General features: G+C 45.4%; 1 protein-coding gene across 22 annotated transcripts in view; it reads right to left on the reverse strand.

Moving 5' to 3' along the window:
* The window catches only part of KIAA1217 (KIAA1217 ortholog), a 329,171-nt gene that overhangs the window by 166,244 nt on the left and 137,389 nt on the right, over nucleotides 1-25,538 (reverse strand). For 14 of the 22 annotated variants that reach the window (XM_055087778.1, XM_055087774.1, XM_055087777.1 and 11 more), the window contains 2 exons: nucleotides 16,405-16,485; nucleotides 3,195-3,393 (listed from right to left, as the gene is read on the reverse strand). In XM_055087778.1, coding sequence (XP_054943753.1) covers nucleotides 3,195-3,393; nucleotides 16,405-16,485 — 280 coding nt within the window. The remainder of the gene's footprint in view (nucleotides 1-3,194; nucleotides 3,394-16,404; nucleotides 16,486-25,538) is intronic. The other 8 variants (XM_007100791.3, XM_007100793.3, XM_007100792.3 and 5 more) reach the window with 1 other exon arrangement.

Genomic DNA, 25,538 nt, shown 5'->3' on the forward strand with positions numbered 1-25,538 from the left:
TAAATAGACATCTCTCCAAAGAAGACATACACATGGCCAAGAGGCACATGAAAAGCTGCTCAACATCACAAATTATTAGAGAAATGCAAATCAAAACGACAGTGAGGTATCACCTCACACCAGTTAGAATGGCCATCATCAGAAATTCTACAGACAAATGCTGGAGAGGGTGTGGAGAAAAGGGAACCCTCTTGCACTGTTGGTGGGAATGTAAAGTGATACAGCCACTATGGAGAACAGTATGGAGGTTCCTTAAAAAACTAAAAATAGAACTACCATATGACCCAGCAATCCCACTACGGGGCATATACCCTGAGAAAACCATAATTCAAAAGGACACATGTACCCCAATGTTCACTGCAGCTCTATTTACAATAGCCAGATCATGGAAGCAACCTAAATGCCCACTGACAGACGAATGGATAAAGAATATGTGGTACATATATACAATGGAATATTACTCAGCCATAAAGAGGAACCAAATCGGGTCGTTTGTAGAGACGTGGATGGACCCAGAGACTGTCATACAGAGTGAACTGAGTCAGAAAGAGAAAAACAAATATCGTATATTAATGCATATATGTGGAATCTAGAAAAATGGTACAGATGAACTGGTTTTCAAGGCAGAAATAGGGACACAGATGTAGAGAACAAACATATGGACACTAAGGGGGGAAAGTGGTGGGGCAGGGGGGTGGGGAGTGATGGTGGTGGGGTGAATTGGGAGCTTGGGATTGACATATATACACTAATATGTATAAAATAGATAACTAATAACAGCCAGCTGTATTAAAAAAATAATAAAATTAAAAAAAAAGATTAAATGACATTGTACAGATCCCAAAGGAAACGCTGGCCTTCCAGGTGGCACCAAGAGTGGATTTGCAGGAGGTCCCAGCTCAGTCTCCATCTGCAGCCTCCGAGGCCTGGGGTCCTGGCTGTGCTTCGCCACCGAGGTGCTGGGGGACCCCGCTGCTCCCGGTCTCGGGCTCTCTGGGGAGCCTGCTCTTCCCAGGAGCCCATGTCTGTGTGTTAAATACAGCCAGGCGCACGGGAATTTTCCCGAACACAAGGCTAGCAAGGCCCCTGGCAGGGAGATTGTGTTCAGACTCTCCCTGACTCACACTTTCCTGTTTATTTCCCATCCCGGCTCAACTGAATTATGCTGTGAAGGCCAGGTGAGGCCGCAAGGACATTCCCGAATTGGCCGCAGAGAGGCGGGCAAGGGCGGCCACAAGCCACCGGCCCAGGGCCAGCCTCATTTTCTGACCCCAGGGCTCCCCTTGCTGGGGCAAACTTCTCACTCCTCTCCTCTCCCTGTGTTCCTTTGTTTCTATCCACGAGTTGTGGAAATCACTGGCTACAAACATTCTCCTGGAGCTGGAAGAATAAGTACCTCCTATGCATTTGGAACCTGCTGTTCCTCGCCAGAACTTCACAGCAAGGTGTGCTCAGCGTAAAGCAGCGTTTCGCCCAAGTGCAGCCACCCCATGAGAAAACACCAGCCACCCTCAGCAATTCCTAGGGCAAGGCTGCCATCAGCTCCTGCAGCCCCTGCACCCGGAGACTTGCTTCCGAAAGGCAGCCAGTAACTATCTGCATTGCCAACTGCACTTGGCTGTGGGGCAAATTCCTGCCTGCAAGACAGAGGGTCCATTATTCCACAGGCTCGCCGTTCCCCAGGTATGGGGAAGTGCACAGGCATTTGTTTTTATCTTTCATTCTACTTTGCAAAGCACAGGCTATCTTTACAGAGACCTGAACCTCATTCATTTCCTGCAAAGCACAGAGGAGAAATTCCACTCCTTGGCAGCCTCCTGTGCTCCTGCCTCAAGCATGAGTGGGGTTAAGAGAACACTAAGCTCTGTAGTCCAGATGGAAAGCCCCAGCCTGTGTCATCTTGACACTGCCCCAGCCCTGTATGCTCCCTAAGTGCACCACACCCCTGCAAGCCCCATGCCTTCATTGGTAAATGGAGTTAATAGGAACTGAGGGACTTCCCACTTCTTCCATTTAATTAGCTATGCAACCTCAAAAAACAAAAACCAGATTTTCTGGGGCTTTCATCTTTCATTTGTAAAATGACGACCCTGGATCATTACACTAAGATGAAGTATGCAAAGTCTAACGTTAAAAATTAATATGAGTAATACAAGTAAATACCAGGGTGCTTGTTTGTTTGTTTGTTTTTGTTTTTGTTCAGAAGAGCTAGGACAATGTCTGAACCCAATCTGCCCTGGTTATCATCTGCAACCGAGGAAACAAAATCGGGATACCTCCCCACGTCCCTCTCTTTTCTTCTTCAAGCAAGGCATCTGCTCAGTTTTAAGAGGCAGAATTCAGCTGTCTTCTGCAGAGGCCAGACCCTGAAGCCTTCTGTGGTTGACCCTGTTTCTGTCCCCTCTTTTTCCTGACCACAAACGTCTGAGAAACACAGGTACTGACGCAGAACCTTGAGATGGCAGGTTAAGCATATGAAACACCAGCACAATTTGCAAAAAGGTCTAAATCTTTACGGCCTGTACCTTTTGTTAAGGGGCTAGGAGGAAGAAAAAAAAGCACAGCAAGATAGAAAGTGAATATTCAATATGAAAAAGCAAATGATAAGTGAAGGCAGAAGGATAGACTCCTGTTTTTCCTAAAAGCTGATCGAAAGACAAGGCTACGCCAAATTCTTGCCAAACCCCTCCACCCTTTCATGTGGTGGTAGAGAAAACAGCCCTGTGTTTCTGGCTTTCCTTACCAGTCATGGGGGTGTTGGCCACCTTGTACCCCTTCTTCCTGGAGCCATTCATGTCCTCCCCTGGACTGCCAGACAGTGGAGTGGGGCTCACACCCCATCCGTCCACAATTCTGAAACTGTGGAGGAGGTTCCCTAAGAAATGAGGCTCGTTCTGTAATCCGGCCCTTGCTATTCCTTATACCAGGAATATCGACAGGCACTGCTAGTCTCTTGTTTGAGTGACTAACCCCAGCCAGTTCTGAATGCGCCCAGCCCCAAAGACCAGTTGGACTTGCTGCTTCTTCAGCACGTAACTCCTCAAGCCTTGATCTTAAATCAACAGAGTTTCTGAGTAGTTTGTGTGTTTACAAATCAAGATCAAATTAACATCCAGATGCAAGGGTATGTGTTCAGAAGTATAAACATACACACGTGCAGTAATAAAAATGAGAAACTGCCTTTTGAAGCTTACCCAGAGATCTTTCTTTTGTCTGGTTGGTCGACCTCACCACTGGAAGGCTCGCTCGAGTCCGGCTGCCTCTGGAAAAAGGACTTGGAGTTTCTCCCTCAGACATGGCTTCCAAAGAATCTCCAGATGCCTCTGATAAATGCTCCACTGGGTCACCCAAGTTGGGAGGTTGAGGGCTGTCAGACAGTTTGGGGCTCCTTGTCTGCAAAAGGCATTTGAAAGAAAGTGGAAAATAGCCTATTATTAATTATGCTGATAACATTTTGAATGCCATCAAGGTCTACTAATCTGGAAAAACAACATGGCGACGAGAAAAAGTCCATCGGAAGGACTAGATACAAAAATAAAGACAGAGTGGGTCAAAGTATCAGTTGTGAAAGTCAGTGAGAGAAAAAAGTCCCTGAGTATTCCATTAAGATTTTTATCACTGGACATCTAGTGTGCAAATGCCATTTCAAGCAAGGCATTGAGGACAAGCCACATTACAGGAAAGAACGAAGGCAAATCAATTCCTTTGGCCAGACAAATTCTAGTGGTTGTTATGATCACGGCAGACGTGATTGTGCACGTTTGTATCACCTAGCACGGATGATGCACTCACACCAGAGTAAACTGAACACACCCAGTTCTTTAAACTCTTCTATTAAGACTGTTTCCAAAATCAGTAAAATATGATTGTGAAGGAGATATTTCTATCACAGTTGATTTTTTTTCTTTTGAGGCAGAAATCCCATAATTTGGATTATGTCTAGTTTTGGTTATTACTTACCTTGCCAATCAACAGACAGTATCTAGAATAACTCACACACACACAATACAAAATTTAATTTCTCTCTTGGTTATCTATACTGCAATGGCAAGGGACTGAATGTGTAAAACACTCATAATCTATGTCGGTCAATAACATTCCTTGAACATATACTGAGCCCTGTGGGCGATTCAGAGACAGACAGACGTCACGTTGCCTGATGTGAATGAGTTTCAAAACCAATTGGTGAAATGAATGAAGGACAACAAATAACACAAGATAATGTATAATGAAGTTTAAACCACGAACTGTGTGGTACGTCCATTCATCCTTTCAACAGACACTTACTGAGTGCCTACTATGTTCCAGGCACCTGCTAGGTAAATGCTAGCACATGCTACGTACTGGGAACAGAACTATGGACAAAAGAGACATGATCCTGCCCTCCTGGTGCTTATAGTCGAGCCAGGGGACAGACACTGAAGACACTGACAGTGTGTAACCCAGGCTGGGGAGGGGGTGTATGTGGGTGGAAAGTTGGAAAAGCAAGTAAACTGTGACCTCAAGGATGAGGGAAGTTCGGAGGAGGGGGCAAGCCAGCGGGTGGGGTGAAAAGAAAAAGGCATTCCAGGTGGAAGGGACAGCATGCGCAAAGTCCCCGAGGCAGAAAGAAGTGGCAAGCACTGGAGACGTGGTGGGACTGGAGACCAGAAGAGCCCAGATCGCATGGAGCCTTGGCGTCAAGCAGAGAATTTTCAATGTGACTCTAAGATACCAGAATGCCACTGAGGTATCTGAGGCAGGGAGAAGGGGGAGGCGGCCAGGATCAGATATATTTTTCATAAGATCATTTGGGCTATTGTGTGGAGGCTGGAGATTATACGTGTAGAAGGTCAAAGAAAGGGATTCAGTGAAACTGGGGGGCTTAGGCTGAATGAATGCACGATCTCAGCTTTCCCCCGCCCAAAGCCCGCCCCTGCTTTCATTACGATTCCAGGCAAACTGATCTGAATTAATCAGCAGGTGAGTTTTCTCTTACTAAGATGCCAAAGCTGCTGATGGACTGGTGGTGGGACACAGGCAGTGCCCAGGAGCCAGGGTTTTTTTTTGGGGGGGGGTGGTTTGCATTCCTTAATGTCCTCTAAGTCTTCCTAAGGATGCATTTTGAAGTTAAAAACACCAAAGCACTTAACTGTCAAGGTAGGACTAGCTTTGGTCGGTGTACAACCGACCCAGCATTTAAAAGTGTTCTGGGCTTGGTTTCATGCTCTTCTGTGGCTGTCTTGAAACCCTTAATAATTTTTTGGAAGAAGGTACACTAAGAATTATATATAGCCGGTCCTGCCTCAAGGCTTCAGCTACAGAACTCTTTCAGGGACGTCCCAGGTGCGCCTGATGTCCTAGGGGAGCCCTTTGAGGATGCGACGATCAGTTCCTTTCCCGCTTCTTGCTAAAAGTACCAGGAGCCCCTCTTGGAAGGAGCACTACCGTATTATCTAGACACCCACACCTGCTACACCTCTTAGGACACTTCCACAGAAGAAAACAGGAGTACGGTCAGCACATAGCCCCCGGCACCCGCTTCAGGGAGGTGGCCAGCCTCGGTGTTCCACAGGGAACTCAGCTCAGATGACATGCCCATATCATGGCCAGAAAGGACACCCATGAACAGTTAACTTGTCTCTTTGCTTTGGGTTAATGTTTCCGTGCAAGGCCCCGAAGTGGTTTATTTTTCATACAGTCTGCTTGTGTTACGAAGATTGGGATCTGGCTTTGGCACTCTTTAAGAGTACTACTAGACTTAAAAAAAAAAAAACCAACCCTAAATCACTGCCTAGCTCACCAAGAGTTACGTAAATTCATATGGTCTTCAGTGAAGTAGATAGCTGGTTACTATGCTCAGCAGAATATCAAGCTCAAATGTCCTCATCCCTGACTTAAAAAAGAAAGAAAGAAAGAAAATACATTCAGTTTAGCAAAATAGCCAAGAAATAATATTACTGGAAGCAACGTGGCTACAATGACAGCCTCTGGTGTTTGGTCATCTTTGCAGCCCACGGAAGACACAATGCGTTTGATGAGTTGTCATTTTCCATTGCAAAAGGCAATGATCCTTGAAGAAAATCAAAATCAGATTTCTATTTCTTGTTCAGGGTCATCGTGGCTGGAGTTATGTATAAAACTAAAGATATAAGGGCTCAATCCTTTTTTTTTTTTAAGCTTCCTAAACACAGCTATTCAGTTCCAAATATAAACTCCTGCTCTCGTTATTATGTCATTCCCTTTCTCATTGCAAGCTATCACTGCATATTAGCAATCTTCTCACACCGTGCTCTCCCCTCAGATGCCAGCTCGATGCTGAGACCTCATCTAGGGCAGAGAAAAGACAATGAAAATTGCTGACACTGGTGTCAGATACCCTATGATTTGACGTATTAAAAAAAAAATGTCAAAAAGCATTTGAAACAGGGACTTGGTACTCAGCACAGTGCGAGGCTCGGGAGGTTAAAAGTGCTGTATGTGGTTCTTGAGCTCATAACGCATTTAAGGTATATTTTGGGGCCAAGGATAATATACGTGTAACAGTTGGACAAGAGGCACTAAGAGGTGTGTCGCTGTGACAGCACAGGGCAGAACGGGGTTTGGGGGATAAGTGCTGACATTAAAGGATGGGTCGGGAGAGGACGGAGAGCAGAGGTGAGAGGCACCAGGGATGGTCTCAGCGAAGTCACCCACTGAGGTTCTCAGGTCTGTGTGCACTGGGAGGCACACAGGCGGAGGGAGTGGGACAGCTGGTGGCCTCTAAAGGAGTTGTCCCCCGTGCACACTCTGAGGTCCTTCTCTGCTCTCTCACATGAGCTAACAGATGCACCATCCAGAAGCAGCTGGGTACCAAGTCGTCTTTTTGTCCAGGCAACCCCCTCTCCAGTAACAGTGAATACATGACAAAGTTCCCCTTTTGTTATTTGACTTGACACTTAGCCATCTTTGAAAGGGTTCTGGCCCTCCAACAATGCCCCCCTCTCTGCGGAATTCCTCCCTGCCCATATGGTAAGTTGTCCAATGTCCCACACCCAGGGTAAATACAGATTGTAGCATCCCAGGACCGTTCCGCTTTGCAGCTGTTGTCCCAGTGTAAATATTAGTAGTAATTCCCTTCCACTCTCAAAGGTATCCTGGTTTGAGTGATGTAGTGTACGGTCACCCACTCCCAGCCCAGTCGCAGCTGACTGGACCAAGCAGTAGCCACCTGATCCTGGCTGGACCAATCACATGCTCTTCCTGGAAATGGAGCCCTGGGACAGAGAAGCTCTTTAGTCTGTATCCACTGAGAACTTAAAACGTGAGGTCATTTGAAGCCGTGGCTGACACGTACAGAGAATGTGAAACAGAGAGAGAAGAGTCCAGAGAAAGGATGAAGTCGATCTGAATAGAAGAAGGGAGACAAGAGACCCCCACGACTCCAATGGGAGACCCTAAAAGATAGAACAGCTATCTGGGCCCCTAGGCATCTCAGCTCCTGAGTCCAGTACACTGTGAGGTCTTTCCGAATTATTCCTTCCAACTAATTCCATTCTTATACTTAAACCAGTTTGAGATGACTCTGTGTCTTCCAAGCAAACCATCACGGACAAAGACCAATTCTAACAGCTCCCCTGCCTGGGCAGCTATGAGGCTCACAGGTTTCTAACATTGGTAATAACTGTGGAGAAAGATAAACTCTCTGGAGCATTTGTTCTCATTATTTTGTATTTCACAAATTAAACATCCTTTTAAAAATTATGGGGGAGGCCACAGTACAGGGTTACTAAGATTTTATTTTGCAAAGTAAAGGGCATCCAAAAATGCCCTCTCTCTTGAACTTTTCCCTCTGTATGGTACCATGTTGCCACGAGAAAGGAAAGATATTTTAATACCAAAAACATGGGAGGCAGGATACTCACACAGTTCAGATTTGGCTTAAGAAAAAAGTCTTTCTGTTGGGAGTTACCGTTCTCATTTTGGCTCAGGAGAAGCCTTTTCTTGGTCATGCATCATCTACAGCATGGTGTTTGCAGCCCCTGCCCTAAGCTCCTGAGTGGAGAGCCGCCCCTAACTGGGAAGATTCAGGGAGCAGGGAATGGTGGAAACGCTCTCTGAGCCACCTGGGCAGGACTCAAGGGCCTGGAAAGCTGGATTTCATTGCTTCATGGACACCCAGGACCACCTCCCTCTGTTTCCATCACAACCTTCTAGATGTTTCCCTAAATCATCAGGTGATCCCAAACCTACCACCCAAACAGGAAGTCCTTTGGGGTCACGCAGCAAGGGGCAGTCTGTGTAACCAGGCCACCTGAACCCCACTGATCCTTTCTCGTCTTTACTTCTTCAAAAAGGGCTTTCAATCACCAAGGGATGCTGGGGTAAGAGGCTTCAGGCAGTTCCCTCCTCTGCTTCATCCGTAACATGTGCAGACCGACCGGTTCTCTAGGAAGACTGTCTTCCTAGGGAAGGGGTGTGGGGAGAGAGAAAGGAACTCACAAATTCAGCGCCTGCTGCGCTGTGATTGATTGTGTGGTCATCTCATCTGACCCTCACTGCCACTTCGTAATACTGGCTACCCTGAGGAGACAAATCGTGGAAGCAACTTGCCCCAAAATTCTAGCTAGTGAAGGAACTGGGACCAAGTCTGCAGGATTCCAGAGCTGACAGGGGTAAAGTCATTTAACCAGGAGCCTGTCGGCCAGCTTGTACCAAAACTGGGCAACGTACAAACTCACTAAGTCAGAGTTTCCTCTTCTGTAAGACCAGAGGGTGACTGGTTGGTAGTTAGTCCTTTGAGGACTAAAATTTCATCACTCTAAGATACACACCACAAAGAAGAAGAAAAATCATGTCACCCAGAAGACTTCAGCTTACTGAGATTCCTTCGAATGGTTTCCCCCAAATGATTTCCCCTATTGCATTTGCTCTACAGAAATATGTAGCTAGCTAGCACCAAGATCCAGGTTCCTGCATTTATGTCCTCAAGTGCATGCAACACAGTTGCAGAGCATTAATTTTTAAAAGGCTGCCATACATGCATCTTCAGGGCATGAACAAATATTTGCTGAATATTTGCCATCACCATGGCCAGTATGCTCTGTTAGGAGATCAAATTTGTTCTTATTATATGCAGTGTTGTCTTGAGGACTAAAAGCAAAGAGAAAAGAAAATTAGATCTGGAGGCATTGATGATGTTTCGTCATTCCCATATTTCGGACCCTGTAAACTCTAATTTGAAATGCCAAGGTCCAGAAAATAAAGCCTGCAAATGTACCTCTATGTAAGATGCTAACTTGGCAACAGTCGGGTGTCCGATTAGCCAGGGCGTACACTTCGCATCACATTATGTTCTATTTTAAAAAGAAAACCCAGAGTTGCCTTACTGAAATTTTACTTCATTTTAATGAATGCCCGATTTCCATAGAGAGTTCGGAAATAGAATAAAGCTTCCCCCATGCAAATGCAATGTATTCAGAATGACTCATTATCCTAATACTCACTAATTGACATGGTTAATTTAATCATGACATTCAGACACTTTCACCCCATTTCTTGCACTTGGGAAGCTTTCAACTCAAAATCCAGTCAAAATTGTGACGTCAACTGAAGAGATTTTTCTAGGTGTCATGTACTCTTATGAAAGATAAAAGGAGCAAAATATTTGAAGTTCACAAACACTGGAAGATCCCCAGACTTTAGTTTTCTTTACCATGCCCGCTTTGCACTCCTCTAACCTCAGGAGAACGGACAAATGGCCGCTATGGAAGGATTAAGCTTTGAAATTTTCTCAGAGTCCTTTTTAGAACCACAATGCAGTGCTTTCTCTCCCTTCTCCGGCCCTCCTTGATTCCAAAGTCTAAGGCCTCTGCTGGGTTTGGGTCTGGGGATACGAAGACCAAGAGCTCCTCCAGGGGCTTCCATCCTTACATAAACCCATCCAGGTGGCCGCAGCAGCTGAGGACCTGCCATTCTCAGGTGCATCCGGGGACCCACACCCTGGGGTGCTTCTAAAGCAGCGGGACCGGGTCTCCCCACAGCTCTTTGGCTACTTCTCACAACTTCCATGGCTGACGGCCAGAGTGACGGAACCTGAGCCAACATCTCAGGGCCGGTCTTATCCTGATGGCCAATCTGGGCAACAGACCGAGGACATCCCGGTTCTAGAACATGACAGATTGATGCGAGAACTGGAACACAAGTGTAAGAGAGAACTGTACTTAGTTTTGTAACAAATGTGTAATTTGGGGGTGGGCCTGGTGCTAATGACTCAGACGAGAAGAAATCAGCTTTTGTTTTTAATAGAAAACTTGGCTGCAAGCACAAAAGGGTCCTGCTGGTAACACACACACACGATACAGTGTGGAATGTGTATCTGGGTGCTTCGTGGGAGTAGTTTGTGGACACATGCCAGGTTCACCGGTAACCAGGTACTTCTGGGTCTTACAACAAGAAGGACATATATGCACACGCACCACCCATTCTAATACCAACTTCCAACTGTGCATATCTGAGATTCTCATAAAGACGGACTTAGGTTTAGCTCTGCAAATCAGTATTTCCCTTCCCCAGCTTGGACAAAGGGGATACGTTCTTCTCTAGGACTTATTTCGATGAATTATCCTTGATAAACTCAGTTCATACCCTGTTTCTTCAAGGGTAATATTTCAACCCCTTCCTCCCTCTCTTTCCACCAAAAGGGTACCCAGACGTTTTTCATGATTTTCACCTGTGAAAACAGAAAAGCTGTTTGGTCTGGACTAAAATCAGACGATTCAGCAGCTGAGCAAAGTACAGCTGTGTCTTTTGCTTCCCCATTTTTCCTTCACTGTGGCTATTAGTTCATTAACAGATCAGAAAGATGAAAAGGCCGTGAGGCTGGGGAGTCAGCTCCCCTCGCCTCCCCGGCCAGAGCCGGCCACAGGCATCCCTGCGGCGAGGCAGGCACTGCACAGAGCCCAGTGAGACGAGCAGGATTCCTGTGCCAACGCGCTCTCACCATGCAAAGCCCCCTCCTGCAGATGCCAAGAAATGCATGACAAGGACACCTCTGTTCAGACAAGGATGCTTTCTCATTATTTCAAGAAGCATCGCATGACACAGACACTCTCTTTCGAGGTATCTGCGCGTCAGATGACTCTTCTGAGACATTATCAACTTATCTTGTCCTCGTGGCTGTCAGCAACAAACATGATGGAACATCTACCCCCATCCCCAACTTCCTGGGGAAACTGCCAAGCCTTTGTGTTCCAAGGTCTTCCCAGGTGGAAGGGCTGTGATCAGTGTCTCAGTGCTACAGAGGTCACCCCAAAGACTCCCTCCCTAGATTGGGCTCAGAGGGTAAAGGGGTTTGGAAGGTGAGTCTGGGGTTGCCCACCCCCGACCCCCCCAGTGTGAGAGGAGAAAGGTTGCTAATTGGGCAGGAAGAGGGGGGTGAGTGACTTTGCAGGGCCAGGAAGAGGACGTTAGCTTTGTTGTTGGTGGTGGTGATGGTGATGATATTCTTCAAACTATGGAGGCCTGGATTCCACTTACAAGGAGTGGCCCCGGGTGGAGGAGGGGTGTGTGGTGTGCTCCAAGTGGCTGAAGGGTGTGCCTTGGCTTAGCCTGGCAGACAGCCCCGCGAGCCCACCTGCAAACAGACCGCTAGGAGGCCATCTGCTGAGTCCCAGGAGACCCAGAAACCTTACCCAGTTCTATCAGACTAGATGCGATCCCTAGGATTTCTTTATGACCCCAAGTGACGAGAATACATTTCTCAATAACTGCTGAAACCAAGCCAGATTAATTTGATATACAAAAAATGAAGAAAAGTGATACTATAGTTGAGGGTCAGGGAACAAATCTGTACATATTACATCTTTAATAGAATAAATAAATCTAGAAACAACTTAGAAGGCTGGTTAACAAATCGCAATGGAGCCACACTATGGAATACTACGCAGTCATAATCAAGGTGTTTTTAAGAACTTTTTTTTCATAATCTAAGAAATGGAAGGAATACACCCAAATATTAGCCTTGGTTTCTTTTACACAGTAGTATTATGAGTAATATACTTTCTTCTTTATTTCTCCAAAATGAGGATAATATTGCTTTTGCAAATCAGAGATTTACTGGGCAAGCATGATATTTTTAAAGAGTGGATCAGGGGAAGGGAAGACTTTCTCACAAAACATTTAGAATCCAGAAGGATTCTTGTCTATGGTGACCTGAAGATACCCATGCCCATCTGGGCCTCTCATGTGTTATTTCCTACAATTAGATTCCAGGTAAAAGGTTTGTCCTCATAGACGGCCCCTGAAATGAGGACACAAATTCATGGGGAAAACACGGGAACAAAGACCCATTTCCATTTTCATGCCATGCAAAATTTTGCGGGAATCCAAAATTGCATAGACTTCCACTTTCAAAAAAGAAATGGTTAAGAGAGAAGAAGAGCCCAAAGCCATCAATTTAATTTTTTGGACATGCAGATCACGCACTTCACCTTTTAAGGAGGCAGACTCTCCTATCCAGAGCTCCGACACCCTTACAGTAACTGCATTTTAAGGCTTTTACAATTTGACTCCAGGTAAATTTGGAACTTTAGCAATTTTCTACCATCTCTTGGATATTTTCTACTTTTCAACCCCTTCATAATGTGTAGATGATGCGATTCTTCTTCTTCTTTCCTTTAAGAGGTTTAGCTGTGCCTGGAGGAGAGGCCAAAGCGGGTTGACCCACAGATAAGGTGAGGCCTCTCCCACTTCCAGGATGTTTGGATGTCAGCCTGCCACCTGCCTGCCTGGTGGCCTACCTGGGATGTGACACAGACTCGCTTCTGATAGAACACCTTGAATCGGCCGCCCTCTGGCTTCCCTTCAAAGACAGAAAGAGATAAATCCTATTTAAAGACGATGAGGCCTGGCTCGCCATCATCTCTCTTCAGCATCCTTCCATCAAGTTAGAAACCTACACCATCAGCAAGTTCCCAAACTGGATCTCATTAACTCAGCGCCCCCACCCCTGTCAGACGCACGTTCCTACAATTATTATTTAGTGTTGGGCTTCATGTTGAAGGAGCTGACGTAAAATAAAAGGCCAGATGAAGACTACTGCTCTTTTCCTGTTGATCCTGTCCGTTTCACTGATGGATGTTCCTTTTCTGAAGGCATGCGCAAACAATGTTTCTTTTAGAATTTAAAACAAGGAAAATAATTCTGCCTTGTGAAGGAGTCATAAGTACTACTTTGTCCTATAATGAGAAGTATATCAAATATATATAAAATACCGCATGTATCAGAAAAGTCGAAGCTAAATTTAATGTTCAAGCTAATCAGCGTTAGCCATATTCATAACTTTGTCTCCTCCTCTTATGAGGTTTTCCCTTTCGATGTTTAGTTTAGCCACCTGAAGGGAGATGTCTCTTTATTGTGAGCTGCCTTAAGTCAATCAATCCGTTTCTTTCTCTTTCCTTTTACTCGTGAACCAAGACGGTGTGATTAACAAACAAACAGTTTCCGAGGCTTTGGCTCCTACCCGTCCGCATTGGGAGGGGTTGAGCAAGGCAGCAGGTGCCTTTGCAACTCAAGAGTGCCTGGAATGCACTTAAAAGGCTTCAGGATAATAGATGTCCACAGTGAGGATGTGTTATTACAGAGATGAAAGCAAAGCGACCTGCTTGCAGGCTTTGAAATTTCAAGTAAAATACAACCAGCATCACACTTAGTGCTAAATATGCACCTTAGAAGGCACCTTAGAAAGCAAAGAGTTTTCCCCGATAGCAGAGGCCCCCCTTCCTCAGCCTGTCCTGGGAGATTTGAAGATCTCCATCCTCACAGTGAAGAAGGAGCTGGCCCTCAGTATCAGCGGGGATACTGTGGTGCCCGAGGTCACCAAGCTTCAGTGCTTGAGGCCAGACCCTTTCCGGACATCTTGGGAGTAGAAGCTGCTGTTGGTTTTCAAACTCTTGTTTCTAAACACACACAGCCCATTACCACCACCAACTGCCCTCCCGATTTCCCTGCATTGATTTTCAAATGAAAAAACACCTTGTGAAAATTCCGACGAGCTTTTCAGGCCAAAGGTTCTTTTCCCCTCTTGTTCTGCTCTAAGAAAGAATACCAGAGTTTGGAGAGATGGAAGGAGAACAAGATTTAGAATGAGAGGACTTCAGTCTTTTTATCACGCTGTTCTTGCAGAACACAGACTCCAATCCTGCCAGGCACTGGCAGTGCGACCCCGTAGCAAAGCTCTTTGAACCTTCGTTCTCACTTTTATAAAAAAAAAAAAAAATCTGAGTATCTGCTTGATATGATTGTGGTGAGGAGTCACCGAGGAAAAAATGCACAGGAATTTGTCAACACTTTTTATCACGCTGTTCTTGCAGAACACAGACTCCAATCCTGCCAGGCACTGGCAGTGCGACCCCGTAGCAAAGCTCTTTGAACCTTCGTTCTCACTTTTATAAAAAAAAAAAAATCTGAGTATCTGCTTGATATGATTGTGGTGAGGAGTCACCGAGGAAAAAATGCACAGGAATTTGTCAACAATAAATGATGGGAAGCATTCAGCTGCTCTTATGTAGTAAATTCTCGTAGGGATGGTTCTCCATGGCTCGTCTCCCTGCTGTGCTCGGGAGGTCCCATGGTTTGTGGGGTCCTACGTGAGAGGAGAGGATGCACCCAACCTCTTACTGCCACCACCTTGCCTGAAGTCGGTAAATGATTCCTTCCAACTTCAAAATAGAGATTGTGACATCCTCAGAGGCTCTGGGAGTCACTCTTTATCAAAGAGAAGAAAGAACATTCTTCAATTTCCCACCTTAACTTTCGTCCCACTTCTCCTCCAAAAACACCACTGTCACTGTAACATGTGTTTAAAGCCTTAAAAAAAAAAAGCTCTTCGAAAATTCTCACGTATCCCATTATTTGCTGATATGTCAAAAAATAAAAGTTAGCATTGAGAATTTATTTCAGGCTTTAAGAAAAAAAGAACAGTGAGAGGGACTCCAAACTCTGCAGAAAACCCTGCATCACGATGTCAAGTCTCTGCTCTGAAAGTAGAAAGGAGTTAACAGCAGCGTGTAAAGTTGTGGGGAAGAGCTCTCCACGCTTCCTTCTCTGCATTTCTATTTGGTGCACAATGTGTGTGCAAGGAAATCATAAAGACAGCTCTCTTTTGCATGAATTACAGAGCTGTGAAAACAATTAAGAACTCGTGGAAAAAATGAACGGTAAACACCTCATCAGAACGGAGCTGGTGCGGAGTGGGGCCATGGGTCTCTGCAGTATGTGTCCCTCAACTGTTCCTTCTATGTCTATTCGTTTGGGCAGGAACTTTCTAATTTGAGCTTGTGACTTTAGAAAAGATCAAAGAGACTGATTATTAAGAAAAGGAAGGTGAAGAGGTCACTGAAGATTGACCGAATGGCCAGGAAGCCACGGACGCACTAAAGCCGGACCGCCGGATGCTTCCTAAGCACAGTGTGTTTTGGGCCTCACAGTAAAGACCAAATGGCTCTCATCTGGGCAAGCTCCGGAGACAATAAAGAAACAGGCCACGTTTGGGGGACAAAAAGGATACGGGTGGCCATGTGCCAATGGGTCAGTTGGTACAGCTATCCAATGCCAAGCCACGTGTCCAAGTACTGGAAACTCTCCACTCCCTTCCAGGTGTAACATTCTAAACTGACCTATTATGAAACAGGGGACAGTGAGGATTATGCGGAAATAAATAATATATTGAAACTGATTCTGGGGCCTGACTGCCTGGAGTCCCCACTCTAACCTACCTGTTCCGTGGCCCTGAGCAAGGTATTGAACTTCCCTGTGCCTCAGTTTCTTCATTTATAAAATGGGGACCATAGGATGCCGACCCCATGGGGCTGGTGTGAGAGGTTAATGCTTGTAAAGCACTTAGAACAGTGCTTGGTGCCTAGTAAATCTTATATAAATATGCCTGTTCCTATCACTTTTATCATTAAGATGTATGCCAGTGAAATGGTCTGGACCCCGTACTGGATGTTTTGGAGCCAAGCGAAAGAAGAGTCCCAGAGCTCTGAGGCTGTTAGAAGGATAGGTTTCTGTTTCACTTCCAGAACCGTTCTGCCTTGAGAAAGCTGCTGGGGCCAGAGCCCCACTCTTCAGAGGATTGTGCAGAGATCTCTGAATTGCCGTTGCGTTACTGCTAATCCCACACCTCAAACTGTGGAAAGGTTAATGACAGATTTCGAAGCAAGCATGCAATTAGTGTTCATTTTTAATATTAACTCTCATGATTAAAAAAAAAAAGCACACGTTTGGGAATGCTGCAAGCATTTGGCTCTGAGAGGTTTAAACCCAGGCTCAGGGTAGACGGGGACCGGAACAGGCTGACATTGATTAGAATGCCACACGCAGCTGAGGGAAAAGGCATGCGGCGAGGTAAGACTCAATGCAGAGAAGAAAAGGTAAAGTACTAACTCGCTGAGATGATTCAATTTTCATCAAGTACCTTTGAATGTCAAGTTCTGCCTGAAGAGAGATCAGCATGTGCTGCAAAGCCTGTGTATCAGGAGAAAAAGAGAGAAAAAAAAATAGAAAAGAAAAAGGGTGAAAACAGGAACAGAAAAAGAATAGTTGACCCAAAGGAATCATCTATTTGTTCATCATGACAAGGCAGCACCGTGAAGTCCTCTCCCCAGACAAAGAAAGACAGAAAGGTGGCAGTTCCATCCTTAGGATTTAGAGAGATATGGTGAAAGCCAGCCCTGACTGGCAGTGAGTTTTCCCCGACACATCTTACAGCGGGGCCCTTCTAAATTCACCTGGTCATTTGAGAATATGTCACACTGGCTTGTTGTCCTTGAGGGTGTCTCAAGGTTGCAGGCGGGTGACCAGAGCCAGAATGAAATACCTTCCTCAGTCAGAATGCAGTCTGGTGGTGAGCCCCAGCCTGCCATCTTGATTGGCACTGGCCACTGGGCCACTGGCCACTGGGCTGCTCTATGAAGACAAGAGTGCAGGACTTTTTGTGCCTGGGCTGTGCCCCACCAGATGACAAGACTTCTTCACGAGAAGATCCAAGGTGAATACTTACAGGAACAGCAGATCAGAATTATAGTTCAGGGAACAAGTTCTGACATCTGAACCTGGCCGACCCTGGAGGATGTCTTCCATTTACTATGCTTACTGTACCAGTATTTAAACATTTCAATTCCTATTGATCCACTGACTAACTTTCGGACAACTTAATTTTTTAAAAAAACCATGATGGAAAGATGGTTCTGTGTTTTAAAAAATGAAAACTTCATAATCCTCATGCAAGAAGAATGACTTACTCTTGCATCCAAAATCAGCCATGAGAATGAAAGGCAGGGTCTCAAAGAGATATCTCTACCACCACGTTCATGGTGGCATTATTTACAACAGCCAAAAGGTGGAAGCAACCCAAATGTCCATCAACAGATGAACGGATAAACAAAATGTGGTCTACACATACTGAAAGACATTCAGCCTTAAAAAGGAATTCTGTCACATGCTACAACATTGATTAACCTTTAGAACATAATACAAAGTGAAATAAGCCAGTCACAAAAGGACAACTACTGCATGAGTTCACTTACGTGAGGTATGTACAGTAGTCAATTCACAGAAATAGAAAGTAGGACGGTGGTCACCAGGGGCTGGGGAAGGAGGACTGGGGAAGAGTTATTTAATGCATGCAGCGTTTCAATTTAGCAAAATGAAGACTTCTGGAGGTTGGCTCTACAACGACGTGAACGTACTTAACGCTACTGAACTGTACACTTAAAAATGGTTAAGGTGCTAAATTGGAAGTCATGTATATTTGTCCACAATTCAAAAGAAAAAGGCAAAAAAGAGAAAAAAAATCAGCCGATGAGGTGTCACGGTTTGGCAACTCACTTCATAAGTTACTGCATATGCATACAGATATATCCATATGGATACCAGCACACACAGAGCCCCTAAATACCATCATAACTGAATTATACAATATCCATGATTCATACACCATGATAGACGTAGATATAGATGTGTACTATGCATGTATTTCCTTTATTTCTGAATAATTCTGCATTATTTAGAACCTAGTCTCACACATATCAGACTCAAATCTCCACAAGAAAAAGAACACTTGAGGGCTTCCCTCCCTGGAGGCGCAGTGGTTGGGAGTCCGCCTGCCGATGCAGGGGACGCGGGTTCGTGCCCCGGTCCGGGAGGATCCCACATGCCGCGGAGCGGCTGGGCCCGTGAGCCATGGCCGCTGAGCCTGCGCGTCCGGAGCCTGTGCTCCGCAACGGGAGAGGCCCCAGCAGTGAGAGAGGCCCGCGTACCGCAAAAAAAAAAAAAAAGAACACTTGAATTCAGAGAGCTATCTCCAAAAGCCAAAAGACAGGTCTCCAGACAAGAAAAGAACTAAAATATTCTACCTAGAATGTACTTGGGGGTTAAAAAAAAAAAAGCAGAAGACCTCAAAGAGACTTTTAAGAGAATAGGGGAGTGACACCATTAGAGGAACTATTAGCTAGACTGACCTCATAAAAGCTCTTTTCGAGGTGAATATATTCTCCTTTGAAAGGTGAAGGCTGCTGTAGGGCCTCTGACTCTCCTGCTCGCAAGTTTATAGGCTTCATCAACTATGAAAGAAATACCCCAATGCAGACCGCAAATAATAACACCCTGTAGGGGTATGATAAGTAAAAGCGCAAGATGCCAACAGGATGACAGATTTGAAGAGCTGTTGTGGACAGACAAGGGGGAAAGAGGTACAGAAAATCACAGTTTCCATCTCCAGGAGATGGGGAATAAAATGGGCTGAGGGCAGAGGACCTGGGGGGACACAGCCCTGCACGCAGGCGACAGAGAACGCAAGGGGCTGGAGGAGACCAGCGCCCCAACCGTGAGGCGGCCAGGAGGGGCAGAGACCCCCACCCTCTCTCTGCAAGGCAACTCTCAGCAGGGGCACCTGCAACAAGCTTAGAAAAGCTGGACACGAGGGGACAAAGAAAGTCACGACAGCAGCTCCTTTAGGTGAGGGACACCTGAAATCCAAGGAAGGAAGGGCAAGAGAAGCACATAAATGGTCAAACGCTCCACGCCTGGAGCAAACCCGACTGTGGCTGCATCTTCCTTGCCTTCATCTTTCTTGCCTTTGTTGACTAAGGTCAAGGAAATGCCGAAGCTGGAGGAGTGTCCCTGTGTCACAGCAGGAAGGACCCAGGAGTGCTGGGGGGCGGGGTCCATCTCAGAAGATGCAATGGTTCCTACAGAGAAAGGGACTTGAGGCCATAGGAACATTAATCTCTACACTGATATAAATTTTCTCAGGATGACAAAATGAAACTCACAGGAAACTTTTTCACTTCTTGCCAGGCTCCATTTGCATGGAAAATATTTTGAGCCCTACAGGTTTTGAGCCCGACAGTAAGAAAGCAGAGAAAGAAAACTGGATTTTATTAGGCCACTCACATACTCCCGTTAAATCAAGTGCGTAGGACTTAGAAGCCTGATTTATGGATTTGACTATAAACTAGAAAATAGTTCTTAAAGAAAAAAAAAAAAGACTGGGTGGGAAAGGAGTTGAGTGTCTGCAAGTCACTTCAGAGAATTATAATGATAATCAAGTACTTTATCAATATAGTGAGGTTACATCAAGATTAAGGGAAATGTAACTGGAAAAGAAACGACGGCTCACCACCACAAGGAAACAGCTGGAGCGGCAAAAATAATAACGCTGTAAAAATGAAACAGAAGGACACTTTAATTACCTCAAAGACTCCTAATAAATCCAATGGCTATCCGAAGAGGAAAATGGCAGAGAAACTACAGATGTTGCTGTTATACTGAGTGGTGCTTGGAATGTCTTCGAAAGGCTAAGTGTAGCTGGAAGGAAAACAGGTTCAACAGTTGTTTTTTTTTTCCTTAAGAATAAAAACAATGCTGATGAGCCCAAGAAGAGCTGATCAGGAATAGCAAATATTGGGCAAACGCCTAACACCCAGATGTGGCAGAGAGAGAACCAAAGGTGAACAATAAACACAGTATTTATAACACTGATGGGGGATATTTATTTTCTTTGTTTTGCTGTGCCTGAGTTTTCTATAATAAAGAGTTATATAATAACAGAAAAATCAAAGGATAAAGGTGGCAAAAGTGAAATGTAGGTCTCTAGTGAGCAACAATGAGAGAAAAACGGCAAAAAAGTTGGAGATTACCAAATTCTTCGAACTCACAAAAAAGTTCTGGTTTTATTCAGAAATTGGAGATTTTTCTGATACCACTTTCCCTTTAGTCAACTTTTGACTACTTGGGAGTGGTTTAACCAGTCTGAAGCCTAACTGTGGTTAAAGAAAATACATTCAGGAACAAAATGAAAAGATCTAGTGAAAACATGTCTATATCAGGAGTTCCCTAGAGTTTGTAATTACACGGTAATCACTGAGTTGTCCACCATATCTTCTAACATGAAGATCTAATTGCCAGAGCCTCAACTTAGATTTTTCTTCATGTTTCTAAATTTATGGAAGCACATTTCCTCTTCCTCCTCTCTTACTGTCTTTATTTTACAAATAGAAAATTATCACTCTTAGTTTCCACTTAGTTCAAGATTCGAGGGATGCAAAGTGCTATTTTTAATCACCTTTCTGAAAGCCTACTACTGTCTTCTTGCTTTTGGAGTCACGTGACAGCGATTTATTTTCCTTAAGCCTGACCTTCCTTATCTGTAAGTGGGGACATTAATAGTATTTAAGTCTCATGGTTGTTGTGAGGATTCATTGAGATTGAGGCATGTAAAACACGATGCACAACTCTTGGCACAGACTAAGAAGGCAAATGCTAGGAATTTGAAACTTAAAAAAAAAAAATTGTGTTGTCAAAAAGATGCTTTACTTTAACAAATAACCAGGCAATAAACGTCAAATGTCTTAAAATTTCGTACACCATTTTGGTTCAGCCATTCTATTTTGAGCAATTAATCATAAGGAAATCTACAACAACCCACAAGAAAGCCCCACATGGTATTGTGTTTGTGTATTGTAAGGTGTGCACACAATAGAACCAACCAAATCAAGCAACACTAAGAATGATGAAGTAGCCGACTCTAACAACACAGAATGAAGTTCACACATATAATCATGTTTGAAAAATGGCACTTTTGGTTTTCTTTTGAGTCTATATGCCTAAGGAAAAAAAAAAAGATACATGACAAAATGTTAATCCATGTGGGTTGTGAGAGGGTAAATGATTCCTTTACTCTTTATCTGTTCTTTCTAACATTTCTAGAATTTACAAGTATTACTTTTGTAATAAAAAATACGAAATTATTTCAAAAAGTCACCTGGGATTTGGCATCAAATTATTTGCGCTTGCTTTTCTGATTCGCTTGTACCTGCAAAAAACTTAGCGTTGAATATGAGTTGAATAGCTACAGATGAATTTAAAACAAAAGGAGAAAAAATATTTTATTCTTTTGAGAGCCTTAAAAATGAGGAGAGCAATAAGATTATATCCAAAGGCACTGCCTCTATATCACTTGTAATCTCGCCATTTTGTTTTCTCATGTTGATTAGTATCAGTCGCACCACAAGGGGGCGCCTTGAACTTAGCAAGTACGATAATACAGTCGCCAGCATGATGGAAGGAAGCAGCTGACGTCCCAAGCTTAGGAGGAAACAAGACGCACTCCACACTGACTGCTTTTCGTCAGTCTTCACCCTCTTCAGTATACCTCACAGAGTCCCCTGTACAAACTCACTTTGGAGGTACGTAACCAGTCTTTGAAAGAAACCACAATGGGCTGACAGCTTGTGTAGCTGCTACCAATGACAGAAGGGAAAGAGAGTTGATTTAACATTAGTAGCCACTGTGACACAAAACTAAAGAGCCCAACAAAAGCAAATGTTGGGGAAACAGTCTTAGAAATAATTCTATCGTAAAGACACAGAGTTCTATCAGTAACTTGGAGACCAAAGCAATTTCAGGTTATTTGGGGTAAAAAGAAAAAAAAAAGTTACTCAACTGAGAAACCCAAGTGTAATATAATTCTTCTTCTAAAAATGTTTAAAATATTAGAGATGGAATCAAATTAGGTGGACTTGTGAGACTTTCTAAGTCATGCTAAGATTTATAATTGATATAAGAATGCAGTTGACCCTTGAACAACTTGCGGAGTTAGAGGCATTACACCTCCCACCCCCTGCATAGTTGAAAATCCGTGTACAACTTTTGACTCCCCAGAACTTAACTACTAATAGCCTACTGTTGACAGGAAGCCTTACCGTTAACACAGTTGATTAACACATATTGTGTATGTCATATGTATATCTACATAAATTTTATGCATTCATGACATACCTCTTTCTTAATTTGGGGGGATATTTCTAGGCTATGCGGTTCATTTGCAAGTTTTTTTCAAACTGTTGCAAATCTCAAAAAACTTTTCCAATATATTTATTGAAAAAAATCCGCGTATAAGTGGACCCACGCAGTTCAAACCCATGCTGTTCCTGGGTCAACCGTAAGCTTAAAATGTAGGATGAAGTCTGAGGATTCTGAAGGATAAACACACAAATAAAAAAGGCTGCAACATGTCACAGAAAGAGCTCAGGGTAGAAATCTTAAGAATTTCTAATTAACTAAGAATCTTAAGAATTTCTAATTAACTAAAAATCCTAAGTAATTCTGTAGTGAATTTAGGACAGTGATTGGAAATAACAACTTTTGTTTTCTTTTGGAAAGAAAACTGGGCTTGAGCCTCCGTTTCAACACAGTATCTGTGAGACTTTGGGCCATGTACCTTGGAAATGCTACCTTCCTTGGTCACGTGTAGCTTCCTCATCCATAAGATAATAGAAATATTAATAAGAAGACTTACATTACAGTTTATTGTATGAAATAAGATAACTTACGAAAAATGCTAACCCCAGGGCCTAGCATACAATAAGGCAGCACCTGACTTAATAAAAGCCTGATAAATAATAGGACTGCCACGGCTCTTACCCAGTATGTGGCCAGGGGAAGTGTCTCTTAACCCCTCTGTGCACGTGTTCTCATGAGTCAAAGGGTGGAAAGGAGTCTGCTTTAAAGAAAAACAAAACCCAAATAAACGTAGCATACTTATGCATACAATGGAGTGCTGGTCTTCAAAGCAGTGGGTTTGCAGGGTCACACAACTTTTTCTATGACCTTGCCATTGTCTGCAAAAACAGACTGTGAAAGAAGCAAGCAAACCTGCCACATGCAGGGCAGCCATTCAGCCAGTTCTCCCTGGAGCTGCACCACCATGTTTTCTTTTTACCACCTTTATTGGAGTATACTCGCTTTCCAGTGGTGTGTTAGTTTCTGCTTTATAACAAAATGCATCGGCTACCACCGAGGCTCATGGTCCCTGCTCCCATAGGACAGCCTGTGCCACAGCGACTCTCAATTATCCTAAGACTAACCCTGGTCGTGCATCTTCCGTTGGTGTCTCCGTCTCCACCCCTCCCACCTCCTAGAGCAGGAGCCTCAAGTGACGCAATAGATCTATGAGGGATTTGAAAGAGTCGAGTCTCATGGAAATGGAAGGTGTCCGTAGGATAACAAACGCTTCGGGGAGCTCTTTATAACACTGACTGGTGTCTCAGGAACAGGCGTCCGGTCCTTCCTGATCCTCCACGTTCGCACATAACGGAGGGTAAATGCAAGTTGGCTGATTGGAAATACGCCTGCCAGGTGGGGAGTGTTGGGGAAGAGTTAACCCGGGTTATCTCCACAGGAGTGACAGGTGTCCCCCCACTGGGGACAGACTGTGGCCACCAGGATGACCGGCTCCTTGAGAACCCTGCTGACTTTTCCTCCACGGCATGAATGCCACCGGACACACTAGATAGTTTACCTACTTGGTGGTTTCTTGTCTGTCTCCCCGGTGCCCCCCTGCCCCACACACGAGTGCAACCACCAGGAAGGCAGGGTGTCTCCAGGGCTCAGACTTCCCTTCTAAAATGAATGGATGGAAGGCTGGAGGAGAGGAGGCGGTGGTCTCTGGGAGCCTGGGCTTCCTGCAGCCTCTTGACTTGAGGGCTTCCCCCTGGACCCAATGACCTCGCTGGGTGTGAGTAGTTCAGATACGTGCCCGAGGGGCTGTGCCTACGGCCAGCAGGTGGGCGAGCTCGGCCGTACTCATGCCAGCCTCTCCAGCCACCGCTGCTTCGTGCCCCACCAGGGCATCCGTGCCCCACCAGGACATCCGTGCCCCATCAGGGCATCCGTGCCCCACCAGAGCATTCCAGCCCCACCAGAACATTCGTGCCCCACCAGGGTATTTGTGCCCCACCAGGGCATTCGTGCCCCACCAGGACATCCGTGCCCCACCAGGGCATCTGTGCCCCACCAGAGCATTCCAGCCCCACCAGGGCATCCGTGCCCCACCAGGGCATCCGTGCCCCACCAGGGCATTCCAGCCCCATCAGAGCATTCGTGCCCCATCAGGGCATTCGTGCCCCACCAGGGCATTCCAGCCCCACCAGGGCATCTGTGCCCCACCAGGGCATCCGTGCCCCACCAGAGCATTCGTGCCCCACCAGAGCATTCCAGCCCCACCAGGACATTCGTGCCCCACCAGGACATTCGTGCCCCACCAGGGCATTCCAGCCCCACCAGGACATTCGTGCCCCACCAGGGCATTCGTGCCCCACCAGGGCATCCCAGCCCCACCAGGACACCCGTGCCCCACCAGAGCATTCCAGCCCGTCCCCCCGACTGCCCCTTGCTCTTGTGTCCCTCGGCTGCTCTCACAACCTTCTCGAAAGGAGGAAAACCTCCATCTGAGATGGAATTTCTGTTGGGCAGGGTTTCTCCTCCATTGTCACCAAAACCCTCTTCCCCTGGAACACGAAACTCAAGTTAATCAAAAATACTCCCAACCCCTCAAGAAGAAAGAGGCCTTCCAAAGCGGAAGTTTTCATTTGTCCCTCGCTATACAAAGGCTTTGCAATCCGTCGCACCCTTGCTTTAGCAGGGGCCAGTCGGGAAAGCGCTGCCAAGCAGCAGCTCTGTGCTTTGTGCCGGAGTGGCAGGCGCCACTTCACACTTGCCTCAGCCGTGATCTGACTGGACCGCGCCTTGGGAGTAGCCTTCTCGGGCTCGAGACCTGACAAAAGGTAAGAATTTTCGGGGCTGGCGGGGGAGGGATAAATCGGAAGCTTGGGATGAACATACACACACTACTCTATATAAGGTAGATAACCAACGAGGACCCGCCGTCTAGCACAGGGAACTCTACTCAATACTCTGTGATAACCTATGAGAAAAGAATCTAAAGAAGAATGAATATATGTGTATGTATAACCGAACCACTTTGCTATACACCTGAAACTAACACAACACTGTAAATCAACTATACTCCCAGAAAAATTTAAAAATTAAAAAAAAAAAAATTTGGGGGGCTTCCCTGGTGGCGCAGTGGTTGCGCGTCCGCCTGCCGATGCAGGGGACGCGGGTTCGCGCCCCGGTCTGGGAGGATCCCACGTGCCGCGGAGCGGCTGGGCCCGTGAGCCGTGGCCGCTGAGCCTGCGCGTCCGGAGCCTGTGCTCCGCAACGGGAGAGGCCACAAC

This window comes from Physeter macrocephalus, chromosome 11 (assembly GCF_002837175.3).
Source record: "Physeter macrocephalus isolate SW-GA chromosome 11, ASM283717v5, whole genome shotgun sequence".
Lineage (NCBI taxonomy): Eukaryota > Metazoa > Chordata > Mammalia > Artiodactyla > Physeteridae > Physeter > Physeter macrocephalus.